The sequence below is a fragment of the Besnoitia besnoiti genome, chromosome I (assembly GCF_002563875.1).
Source record: "Besnoitia besnoiti strain Bb-Ger1 chromosome I, whole genome shotgun sequence".
Classification (NCBI taxonomy): domain Eukaryota; phylum Apicomplexa; class Conoidasida; order Eucoccidiorida; family Sarcocystidae; genus Besnoitia; species Besnoitia besnoiti.
This window is the reverse complement of record NC_042356.1, coordinates 773,011-785,494: the sequence shown is the minus strand read 5'-3', so window position 1 is coordinate 785,494 and position 12,484 is coordinate 773,011. Positions and strand designations below refer to the sequence as shown.

The window sequence follows — 12,484 nt, the reverse complement described above, 5'->3', positions numbered from 1 at the left end:
TTCCCTCTGTCTCGTTCTGTTCGTTTTCGTCATCGCGCCCTCAGTTTTTTCCTCCTTTTCCGTTTGTTTCTCCACAAGCTTCAGGCCTTCCGTGCTTTCCGGGAAAAACAGGCAGAGGGCGCCCTCCTCCCGCCGCGCGCCTCTCTCCTGGAGTCTCTTTTCGCGTCCTCGTCTTCCCTGTCTGTCTGTTGTCTTTTCTGCAGTCTGGAGTTTTTCTTGTCGGCTCTTCGCTGCTGAGTGAAGAGACGGTTTCTGCGCGTGGAATCGCTTCGACTCGGGGGGCAGTCCTTCGGGAACTGCGCTTACCACGCGCTTCTTAAAACGCGTCTGTGCTTTCGCGCTGCACATGCGTCTTCTCTGTTTTCCGCCTGTGGCCCGTGCGTTCTGAATTCTTCTTTCTCGTAGGAAAGAAGCGGGAACCCCCCGCACTCTCCACGTCTGCCTGTGTATCTGCAGCAGCTCTTCCCTTCCTGTTTTCTCGAGGGAACTCCGCGCCGTGTGTCGTCGGGCGAGGCGCTTCACACCGACGCTCCGGGTCTGGTGGTTCCTACGTCACGTTGCTTTCCTCTGGTCTCAAAAAAAGGGTTTCTCCCCGGCAGCATCCCCCCCGATCTCCTCCTAGTCCTTCGCCCTTCTCTTCTCCCGTTGCCGTTTCCATGCGCCCGGCGCCAGCGTCTCCTGCCCGTCAAACGCTTTAGCTATCTCTCCGTATCTTTCTTTACCCTTTTTCTCTTCTCACATTCGTCGCCATGTCCGCCGGCGCTGCAGTGGCCTCGCAGCCGCTGCCTTTGTCCTCTTCGGGCGGCAAGAAGGCGAACGCGCGGCCGGTCTCCTCGCCGTCTCTCGCCTTCTCTTCAGCCTCTTCGGCGGCAGGCGTCCTCGCGCTGCTCCACGAGCGCGAGCCCGCCTTGCAGGCTGCGGCGCTTCACCGCCTGCTTGAAATGATTGACTTGTGGTGGACGGAGATCGCAGACTACCTCGCCGACATGTGAGTTAACGAGTCGAAAACGAAAGAATGAAACAAGGCAGGGGAAGTGAGGGAGGTTGGCAAATGCCTGCAGCGAGCGTAGCGGTGGAAATCTCAACGCGCTCGCCATCGCGCGGACTCCGCCTCTGTAGTTCCTATCGCCTCATCTCGCTGCATAGTCACGCCACATACCGGTCTCCACATATCTATTTGTATATCTATATCTATCTGCATTAAGCAATCTATCTATTGGTCTACCCGTCCAACTACATAGTATGTATGTATACATCATACGTATGCGACTAGATGCAGATGGATGTGCGTGGGATTCAGGCTTTTGGCGCTGACACGGTTTCGAATGCGCAGGGATGTATATGTTGAACGCATGCATGCTTGTGAATGCTCAATCGTTGAATCTGGAGCGTCACCTGTAGGCCGGCTGGGCTTCCTTGCCCGGAGTTGGTCGCTTCTCTCGTTGCTGGTGTCTTCGTATCGAGTGTCTTGCTGATAATTCAGCGTGCATTTTTTTGCAACTTGTTTTCAGCGAAGCTCTCTACGAAGATGAGACCTTTCCAGAGCGGCAGCTTGCGGGCTTCGTGGCCAGCCGCGTGTATTTCCACTTGGAGGAGTACGGCGAGGCAACGAAGTTCGCCCTCGGATCGGGGAAGTGGTTCGATATCACCAAAGAGTCTCTCTACGTCCAGCGCATCTTGAGTACGTCCCGCACCCCGACACGCGGCTGCACACACGCAACCAGATGCTCCTCTGCGACGAAACACGTGTACATAAACCTACGTATATGTATATATATACATAACTATGTATACATGTATATTCATGTATATGTATACATATGTACATGTCTGGGAGCAAACCATCTGTCTTTCCCTGTATGTGTCTGCGTCTGCTCGTATGTGTGTCTCGTGGGCGTGGAGTCTGCGTAGAAACGCTGTCTCGGTAGACAGGAAGACTCTTAGCAACACGTGTATATATCTGTATATGAATCCATGTATATGTATATGCATGCACTGTCGGCGCCGAAGACCGACACACGTGATTCGCGCCGCAAAAGACTCTCAGAAATGCCTTTCCGCGGCCTCCAGCGCAGAGACTGTGGGACGGCAAAATGAGAGGCGCCAACGAGGATGAGAAGCGGAGTCTTTCTGGCTCCTTTTTGTCTTTGCGGCAGGCGAGTGCGTAGATACCTTCATTCAAACCGGCCTGCAAGAATTCGGCCGCCAGCAGCTCGCGGCAGGGCGCCAGGTGTCAATCCAGCTCTCGGAGGAAGTCAACATGGACGATGGCCAAGCAGGTGCGCGACTCTCTCTCTCCGTTCTTTTTCCTCACCTGCGCGTGCGGCGCACTGCCGCGCGAGTTTGCTGCCGCCACACCTCTGCGTCAAACGAGGCAACGCCGCGGGTCGAGTCCGCCCTCCTTCCCTTTCCTCGCGTGAAGCGTTTACACCGACACGCACTCTAAAAAAATCACATATACCTCTATATATGTATATTTCTGCATATATATGGGTCTGCAGGGGCAGATGTCTGCGTGGAGGCCGTTTCCTCCGGAGGAGGAGTGCAGGAGTGTGTGCGTGTGTTGCGCGGGCACTCAGGCTCGGCGGCGCTGAACGAGGCAATTGAGGACGTTGTGAAGCGCCTGTTGCAAGTCTGCGTGGAGCAGAGGGGCGACGGAGCGCTTTACGCCTTGGGGGTGGCCTTCGACGCGCGGCGGCTGGATCTCGTCCGCGCAGTCTTCAACGCGCAGCGAGCTCTCGCGCTCCCGCCCACAAATCCCAACTCGAAGTTCCAGCTGATGCTTGTAAGCCCTCACTCCGGGGAGGCGAGCCGCGGCGGAGGCGAAGGAGAGGCGTCCGCGCGTTTCTTTCCTGTCTTCCGCGAGGCCTCCAACGTGAAGCGGCTCGCTCGTGCCCCGGAGTTGCATCTGTTTTGGGGACTCGCCTCTGTCATCTGCATGCGAACACAGACTGTATGCATCTCTGCACATATATGCATATATACTTGTATATACATATCTATATATGTAAATATTTATATATAGGCGATACACATGTTTGCGGACTTACATAGGACTTGGAGTTTGTGGAGGTCTTTTCTTCCTTGTCCTCGCGCAGGAGCTCGCGCGCCCTCTCTGGTTTCGTGCATGTCAGTGAAGTGCTTTCTCTCTGTGTGCGCACGTGTGTATGCGGTGGGTTTGGGCAAGTCTGTGTGGCTGCTGCTGCGTCGGGGAGCGAAGCGTCTTCGCGGGTAGACGCGTATTCTCACATCCGTGCGCCTCCTCTTTCTCCCTTTACTTCTTTAGCCCAGCTAAGCGCTGCTATTGTACGTATCATAAAGGTCATAAAGAACTCAACAGAGCTTGGATCCAAAGACGTCGACGATCTGATCCAAGAGTGCAACTCGTAGCCCCGTTTTTCTCTTCTTTCTTCCGTGCGCCGAGCCTCACGCGTTTGTCTCGCCGTTTTCCATCTCTTTCCTCCCTCCTCGCGCGTCAGGTGCCTTTTTTTCGCCTCTCTGGTTTCTGCCGCCGGGCCCCTCCTTTCCGTCCTGCATGTGTTTGCTTTTTGTTTCTTTTTTTTCTGCAGCACTGCCTGGATCACCTCCAGACGCTCATTTCCTCCAAGTGTTTCCGGTCGCAGGTAGTCTCGCTGCTGACTGCGGAGTTCGAGGCACTGCTGCCGGTCTACGACTCAGTGGGCGGCGCGGCGGACGCGGAGAACGCGCTGAGTCGTGAGCAGCGCGCGGAGATCTGCGGCCTTCTCTACTCCGCACTGTGCCGCTGCCTGGTGCAGCAAGACGACAGCGGCCGCATCGCAGAGCTCCTCGCGCAGCTGCTTTCCCCTGAGACCGAGGAGACGAACCGCGCCGATGAGGGCCTCCTCACGGCTTGCCAGATCGCTTTCGACATTTTGCAAATGGGTGAGACGCCGACGCGCTTCTTCCTTGAACCCGTGGTCGGGGAGGGAGAGGGGGGAGCGAGGTTGAGAAGAGTTGAGAAGGAAGAAGGGCTCTTTCGCTCTCTGCGTGATCGCGTCCTGCGGGCACTAGGAGGATTTTTGGCGCGGTTGTTTCCCTCGTACTTCAGTTGCGCTGTTTTCTTCAGGTTTCTCTGTCTGTGCGGCGGGGTTCCTATCCTGGCACCGGAGTTCCCGTATGTAGTCACTTTCCTTTCTAAATTTTGTTGTTTTGTTGCAGAGCGCCAGTCCTTCCAGCAGGCCCTCCTCGACCATCCGCTGATGCGCGCGCCGCAGGCCGCAGACGCCTCGGCGCCCAGCGCGGCGGACTCTGTTTCTTCCGCTGTGGCCTCTGGGGAGGCGGGCGCAGCTGCCACAGTGAACGGCGAGGCATCCGCGACCGAGCCGAAGGAAGCCAAGGAGAAGGAAGAAGAGTCTGAGGAGGAGAGGAAGGTGAGAAGATGAGCCGCGCTTCCTCCGCGGCGGTGGGAGCTTGCCCGTCGCGTTGAGAAAGATTGCTTTTCTTATCTGCCGGCGCATACATGACCGCCGTGTTAGTTGCATTAGCTGTAGTGGGGTATCCAACGTTTGGAGGGCCTTCCGAGACGCGATCAACCGGGCGTTTTGAGGCCTCGCAGTTGCGGAGCCTGACTCTGTCACGCGCGGAATTTTGCTTTCTCGGGTGCCCTGCCTGCAGAAGAAGCTCCTGAGATACATTCTGAGTGGAGAGGCACAGAATGCGTTTATCCAGCAGTTTTTGCAGCGCGAGAATCATGCGGATCTCATGCTCCTTGATCTCTACAAAGTGAGTTGGCGCGCTGGAAAAAACGCACTCTCCGCGCACTCCTCTGAGTCTAAAATGCCCGCACACGCAGCTCGTGGCGCGGTCTACCGTATTCCGACTGCACATTCAGACATACGTGCACGTACAAATGTATGTTTGTATGTGTATGTATGTATGTATGTATATGTATATATATGCACGTATATGTAAATAGTGCTTAGTAAGGACACCTGACGGAAAGTAGCAGGTTCAACCCAGTGCGTGGCGGCATGCATGCTGCCGTGCTTAGTCGCGAATCAGGCGGCTATCCGTGCCTCCATGGAGTTGCTTCTTTTTCTGTCTTCTTCGTTGCGATAGATCTGAAGTCAATAATCGCGATGATGAATTGCCTCCGTTTTGCGGGCGTTCTCTTAGCGGTGGTGACTCTGTGTTTTGGATGAACCTTTCCCTTTTTTTTCGGGTTTATTCGTTTTTGCAAAATCGCGACACAGGGCCTGCAGACGAGACGGCCAAGACTCCGGTTCGCAGAGGGGCACTTTCTCGTTATTTGCAAACTGAATGCGGAGACAGTTTTTTTTCCGTTTTTTTCTCCAGCGCTCAATCGACTCTCGGTCTTCGCTGCTCCACCATGGCGTCGTACTCAGCCACATGCTCATGCAAGCAGGTAAAGGCCGCGCGACAGACTTTCTTTCTCTCTCTGTTTCGTCTTCTTTTCCGCTGTCGTATCTCCTCTCCGTGCGGTGGGTGTATCGGTCTCTTCATTTACCTCGCCCGCCTGCGGTCGTTTCGCGTTGACCTTCCCAGGTTCTCCTGACTTTGGCGCCAAACTTCTCTTGTTCCATTTTTCCCCCGTCGTTCCATCTCGCCTCCGTTTCCTGCGGGTCTCGCTTTTACGCGTTTCTCTCTCGACCTGCTTCGCTGCAGTCTCCACTTTGTACTCTTCTTTTTTTTCTTTTCAGGGACTTCTTGCGACGTGTTTCTGCGCTGCAACCTCGACTGGATGGCGCGCGCGAGCAACTGGGCGCGGTTTTCTGCCACGGCCTCTCTCGGTGTCGTGCACAAGGTGAGTTTTTTTTATGAACAATTCGTCGTCGCAGAAGCCAGCCGTCCCGCCGAGACGCGTTCCCTCCCTTCTCGCTGTTCTCTGTTTGTTGAACTAGTTTTCCACGTCCCTCGCCACTCGCTTCCCTCTCTCTCCTCTCTCTCCCTTTCTCTCTCTCTTTCCGGGGGGCCTCGGCGCGCGCGTTTCCTTTCACGCCGCGCGGTTCGGACTGGCGTCCTTTCGCCTTCTGCTGCGGTCTTCCGCTCTGTTTCTTGTCTATCTGTCGTCTTCTTCGCGCGCGTCCGCTGTCGCTGCAGGGGCACGTGCGCGACAGCATGAAGCTCCTACGGACGTACCTGCCCACCGCCTCGTCGTCGAGTGCGTCCTCTTCGCCCTACAGCGAGGGCGGCGCGTTCTACGCGCTTGGGCTGATCAGCGCCAATCAGCCCTCGGCCTCTGTGCGCGAGTACCTCCTTCAGCAGCTGCAGGCAGCCGGCACCGCTAGCGAGCCGAAGCAGCAAGGCTGCTGCCTCGGCTTGGGTCTCCTCTGCATGGGCTTCGCAGACGACACCGGTGAGCAGAAAGAGGATGCTGGCGTCGAGTCGGATGCATGCCGCGCAGAAAAGAAAAAGGTTCGGGTTCAAAAACTTTTTCGCGCGTTTTTTTGGGAGGAACGGGCGGGTTAGTCGACAGCGCCGAGTTGAGGGAGGCGTGTCGGTGTGTCTGCGCACGGTTGGGCATCGCGTGATTTGTTTCCCTTCTTTTACATTCTTTTTCGCGTTTTGCTCGCTCTCCTGACTTCGCCGTCTGCTTGTGTGTGTTCGCCGTCTCTCCAGAGGTCTACGAGGCACTGAAGCAGGTGCTTTTCCTCGACAGCGCCGTGGCGGGCGAGGCCGCGGCGCTCGCCGTCGGGCTCTTGTTGCTGGGCAGCGCGAACGCAGCCGCAGTCAGCGAGCTGCTCGCCTACGCACAGGACACGCAGCACGAAAAAATCCGCCGGGCGTGCGGAGTCGCGATCGCGCTCCTCGTCTTCAAGAAAGAAGAAGAGGTGAGGCGCGGACAGGGCGAAGCAGAGAGAGCGAGAAGAAGATACTGAGAAGGCACGCGCAGAAGAAAAAAGCATCGCGGAAGCTAGGAGAGGGCTGCGCGGGGGGAGGGTCACAGGCCTGCAGATGTGCACAAGGAGAGAAAAATCAAAGATCTGAGAAAGAGAGAGAAAAAGATGAGGACGGGAAGGTTGAGTGTTGGGGTGCGGTGGTCTTCGCCTTTCTTTTTTTTTGCGTGAGCGTTCTTTTTCTTTTTCTCTCGATTTGTGTTTTGCAGGCGGACGCTCTGATTGATCAACTCTGCAAGGAGTGCGATCCTCTCATTCGCTACGGAGGCATGTTCACGATTGCCATGGCCTACTGCGCCACAGCGAACGTAAGTTCGGTCGCTATTCTCAGCTGGGATTTTTCTTTTTCATCTTTATGTGCATGGGGATTCTGCTTGTTTGTCCATTTTCGGTTCCTTTTCGTTGTTTCCGCTTCTCGCTCGCTGTGTTGGTTTTTCTCTTCGCTTTTATGTGGTGTGTGTGTCCGGGTCTCCGCTTTGTCCTTTTCTTCTCTTATTTCTCTCAATTCGCGGGCCGTCGCACGTTTTTCTTTTCAGAGCAGCGCCATCCGCCGCCTTCTTCACGTGTCAGTCTCAGACGTCAGCGACGACGTGCGACGAGCTGCCGTCATCGCCCTCGGTTTCGTCCTCTGTGGAGACAAGCAGCAGGTAGGCGTCGCGCGGCGTCTTTTCTCGCCTCCGGCGATCAATAACTGTCTCTCTCGCTTCCGACCGCGGCTCACATGCCCTATTTATCTTCGTCTTCCCCGTGAAGGTGCCGTCTGTGTCTTCGGCGGTCTCCTCTCCGCGTGATGCCGTTTCTGCACGGCGCCCTGAGCTTCACCTGCTGCTTCTCTGCGAATGCCGCGCCGCCCTCTGCTTTCCTCCTACGTCTTGGCCTCGGTTCTTGCGTTTGACTCTCCTCGCGAGGGCGTGGATGTGCGCGTGTGCCGCAGCTGCCGCCGATTCTGAAGATTTTGAGCGCGTCCTTCAACCCGCACGTCCGCTACGGCGCGGCACTCGCCCTGGGGCTAGCCTGCTCAGGCACCGGTCAGAAGGACGTCGTCGATCTCCTCCTTCCTCTCGCCAACGACTCCACCGACTTCGTTCGACAAGGTGAGGAGAGAAAAGCGAAGAAGGAAACGCGCGGCCGTGCCAGTCTTTGTAGACGCGCGTGGTGGCAGACAGAGAGAAGACAAGGAATACTGAGTGAGAGATGCAGAGAGAAGAGAGAGAGATGCAGAGAGAGCTGCGGCGGAGTTGAGGGCGTCTGATAGTTGAGGCGCTTCATATGGCTCTTCGGTTTGAAAAAATCGAGAGATCGTGAGTGCAGCGCGAAGGGCGCCGCTAGGGCCAAGCCTCGTCTCGTTTGCAGCTTTGCCTCTCAGGCGCTTCGTGGAGCGCATCTCTCCATGTCGGTGTGTGTGAGTGTATGCCCTGTATGCATGCGTTGTTTTTTTCCCGCATGCGCGCGTCTGTGCCGATGTGCATGTCTTCTTGCGTCCCCGTGACGGAGGTGTGTGGCCTCGCGACTGGGTGGAGGACTCGCTGTTCGCACTGATGTTTCATGGTCTGTAAACGCTTTTTTCTCCTCAGGAGCGTTCATCGGCCTCGGGCTGGTCCTTCAGCAGGTGACTGAGGCCGCATGCAGCGAGGCGGCCTCTGTGCGGCAGCTCTTCCAGCGGGTGATTGCGGACAAACACGAAGACGTCATCGCGCGCTTCGGCGCGCTCCTCGGATCGGGGCTTATCGACGCAGGCGTACGTGCGGAGAAACGAGAAAACGGGAGGGAGTGCACCGCGTCTCTGCATTCCGCTGAAGCAAAATCACAGGAAAAAGAAGGAAACGCGGTGCGCCAAAGGGCCATCGAGAACGCGTAGAGAGGACAGGCGCGAATGAACTAAGAGAGAGAAAAACAAGAGAGGGGGAACCAAGGTTGAGGAGAAGAAAGAGGCGTGTATGTTTTTCTCTTTTCACGGCTGTCTCGTGCTCACGTCGTGCAATCTTTTCTCTTCAGGGTCGCAACGTGGTCGCCTCGATGTTTTCGGCGAGCGGCGTTCTGCGGCAGGAGGCTGCGGTTGGTTTCTGTCTGGCCTTCCAGCTGTGGTACTGGTATCCGCTGATACACACGATATCTCTCTCGTTCTCATCCTGTGCGCTCATCGGCCTCACCGTCTCCCCGGCGCCGAGTCTGAAGAAGGACGTGAAGGCAAAGGACGCCAGCGAGAGAGCTGAAGAAGACAATAAGGGGGGAGAGAAGAAAGAAACAGAGGGAGAGAAGAAGGAGGAGGGAGAGAAAGAGGAGAAGAAAGAGAAAGAAGAGGAGAAGGACGAGAAGGCGGGTGCGGAGAGCGGCTCGGCGTTGGTGAAGCGAGAGACGGAGGAGCAGGAGGCGTCGGAGAAGAGCGAGGTCAGCCGCGCAGGACTCAGCAAGCTGCGCATGCCGGCTGGCTGGACGGTGACCTGCGCGGGAGGCAAGCAGTCGCAGTTCGCCTACTGGCCGTCACTGGCGAGCTTGGAGAAGAAGGAAGGCCGAAAACAAACCGTCAAGGCGATTCTCAGCACAACTGCCAAGCGGAACAGAAAACTCCAGGAGCAGAAAAAGAAGGAAAACGAAGAGAAAAAGAAACAGGACGGCAAAGCCGACGAGAACGTGAAGACGGAAGACGGTAAGCGAAGAAGGAGCCCGCCGACTGCCGCGAGGCACCTCCAAGGCGCCGCGCAGGTGAACAGAACTTCTGTTCATTCCATACATGCGCTTCTCCGCCGTGCTGACCAAGGCTTCTGTCAGTAACTGTATTAGTGTGTCTATATGTTTTCATATTTATTTATCATCACTTTGCGCGTCATACGCGGGAGGGATATGTATATTCTGTGATGATCAGGCGTTTCCTACGCCTTCCGGTGAAAGGAAACTTCCCTGCATTCGTTTTTCCTTTTTTCAACAGCGATGGACGTTGAGGAGGAGGCTGCGAAGGAAGCGAAGACCGACGCGGAAGCGCCTAAGAAGTAAGATTTTTTTTCATGTGATTTATTGTTTTCGAAGGTTCGTATCTTTTCTCCACTCTTCTTCTCCCCCTGGCTCGCCTCTCCTGTCTACGCTTCGACGTTTCCTTCAGTTTTTTTTTCTCCGTGTGACTCTTCTTTATCCTTCTCGCTTCCTCGGCACGGCAAAGTCCTTTCTCGATTTCTTCGTTTCCGTGTCGATCCTCTTTTCCTAGCTTCTTTTGCAGGATGCTTTATTTCTTGCGGCGTTCGTCCGCGTCTGTTCATCCTCGTTAGGTTGTATTCGCTGTCTCTCTCGGCATACGCGTGCGTTTGTGTATATGTCTAGGAAAGTATTCGTCGGTGTGGGGAAGCATACGTATGCATGTGCAGAATTTTTATCTTCTTTGTGAATTTCTTGCAGACCGGAAGACGGAGGTGCCATGGACTTCGACTTTGACGAGAAGTGCGTTTTTTTCACTGTCTCCGCGGACCGTATCCGCGCGATAACCCTTTGAGTGCATGACTTGAGCGAATCTCTGCATCTCTGCCCACGCGTCCAGATCGTATCCACTGGCGGCGGCGCATTTCAATATATATACATATATTTATATGTATATATGTGGATATTCATATTTTTATATGTGGTCGTGGTGTTCGCGTGCTTGCATCTTGTGAAGTCTCTGTTCTTTCGCTTTTTCCTCTGGAGAGCCATTCTCAGGTTTTTTTCCGCTTCTGCAGCGATTCTGTTTCTCTAGGGCGGGCCTGGAGCCGAGGCGCCTCATGGATGCTTGCCGCAGAATTTTTGCATGCGCGCCTGTGTATCGCATATGTGTGCGGTCGCCTCAGAAAATAAATATCTATTTAGAGCGTGTGGGCATTAGGCGTGAATATGTGTGGATTGAATGACTTTTTTTCGTGTAGGGGAGACGTCGGGAAGAGCAAGGAGAAGCCTAAGAAGGCAGAGGGAGACGAAGCGAGCAAGGAGGTTCCGAAGGAGGTAAATTTTTGCGCTTGTTTTCTCTCACATGCACTTTTGCGAGCAGTGGTGCATGATTTTTTTGTGCCGTTTCTTTGTCCTTTTGTCGCCTGTCGAGTAGGGGAGCGTGTGATTCAGTACCCCCGTGCGAACGCGTTTTTTTTTAGGTCGAGTTGAAGAATCCGTGCCGCGTGCTGCCCCAGCAGCAGCCGTTCATCCATCTGCAGCCGCACTCGCGCTACCAACCGATCTTCCCCGGAAGAAAGGCAGGCTTTGTTCTCCTCCGCGACACAAAGTAAGTGCGTCCGCGTCTCCTGCGTGGCGTACCCGTGTGTATTTTCTTTCTTTGTTACTTTTTTCAAAGCACAAGTTCTGGTACTACATCGCAGCTGGCGGAGCGGCTCACCGCGTGCGAAAGCGTGGAGCTCTCGGGGGGCTGACATGCCTGCATGCGATCTTGCGTGGAGAGCTAGTCGATCGCGCACACAGGACGGACTAAATAAACAATCTGAGTATTGTTCTCACAGAAGGGAAACAATCCTGTATATATATTGTTTGTAAGTGTAAGCGTATTTCGTGCGCTGGCGGATGGGCGTGTGCAGTGAGAGGAGGGTCTAGTTTGCACGAGTTGTGGTAGGTGTGCGCTGTTTGAAAATGTTTTGTCATTTTCAGTTGGATGCGATTTTTCGATTTTTTTTAGGCCTACGGAGCCCGATGAGTTCTTGGAGCCGAAGGGCGAGACGCCGGCGGAGGAGCAGCAGCCGGCAGAGGAAAAGGAGCCGGAGGCGTTCACGCCGTTTGAGTGGTCGGGCTGAAGCCTTTTGAGTGAAAATCGAAAAAAAAAAGGAAAAATCAAGGCAAAGAACGGAGAGAAGGCCATGCCAGAAGAAGGAAACGCGAGGCGGCTGCGCGAGGATGAAGCTGAACGCAAGTGCTGCAACGAAAACTGGCAGTTTTTGCGCGTCTGTTTAAAACCAAATCAAAGCTCTCTACTCAGCGTCTTCTCTAGTTTCGTCGCTCAGCAGTCTTCCGCTGCATACCGCTCTCAAAGATTTACATGTATGTATATGTATACTCGTGTGCATCTGTATTTTCTTGTGTATTTGCGTGTAGACAAAAGTGCATACGCACAGGCAGACCTGTGCTGCAATCTGTGCATGCTTAGAAATCGATGTGGAAGTGGCGCCTGCCTTGTTCTTATTCGCGGACGTGTGAATCTGAATCGGAGCTCACCCGAGCATCCGCCGACCTCTTCTTGCAAAGCGGGTAGACTCTGTGAACCCTCAACTCGTACAAACCTTTACATACAATGTTGCGATTTTGGACTCAGTTCTAGGCTAAAGAAACCACAAACAGCCCGACGCAGAGTTCATGTTTATCTACATTTTTTAACGCGTGCATGTGATTCGCATGCATCGCTAGTCGCAGGCGGAGGGATGCGCTGTACGCGGCCGCTGTTAGAACTCTTCAGGGACTTCCAAGAACGTATTCGGTGCTGCAGCAGAGCTGCGCAAAACTACGTGGGGAATTGACTGCGGATGGTATATATATGGGGGTGCCTGTGAATATTTATGTGTATCCGTGGGCGTGTCTGTTCATAGTCGAGTCCCCGTGTCAGCAAGAGCGCGTGTTCGAAAGCTTGGCATTCTGTGTGAAACTGGTAA

At 54.8% G+C, this 12,484-nt stretch overlaps 1 protein-coding gene across 1 annotated transcript; it reads left to right on the top strand.

The window, feature by feature from the left end:
• Positions 1–749: 749 nt before the first annotated feature.
• On the top strand, positions 750–11,635 carry BESB_001200 (Proteasome/cyclosome repeat-containing protein; the record flags this gene model as incomplete). The annotated part of the gene is made up of 21 exons (XM_029358875.1): positions 750–988; positions 1,512–1,681; positions 2,157–2,279; positions 2,580–2,785; positions 3,570–3,903; positions 4,180–4,391; positions 4,636–4,743; positions 5,317–5,386; positions 5,682–5,785; positions 6,082–6,337; positions 6,601–6,812; positions 7,088–7,186; positions 7,415–7,525; positions 7,813–7,972; positions 8,453–8,616; positions 8,874–9,525; positions 9,805–9,865; positions 10,266–10,307; positions 10,766–10,841; positions 10,988–11,115; positions 11,521–11,635. 21 exons carry the CDS (start codon positions 750–752, stop codon positions 11,633–11,635), a joined length of 3,642 nt encoding a protein of 1,213 aa, XP_029221787.1.
• Between the last annotated feature and the right edge of the window lie 849 nt (positions 11,636–12,484).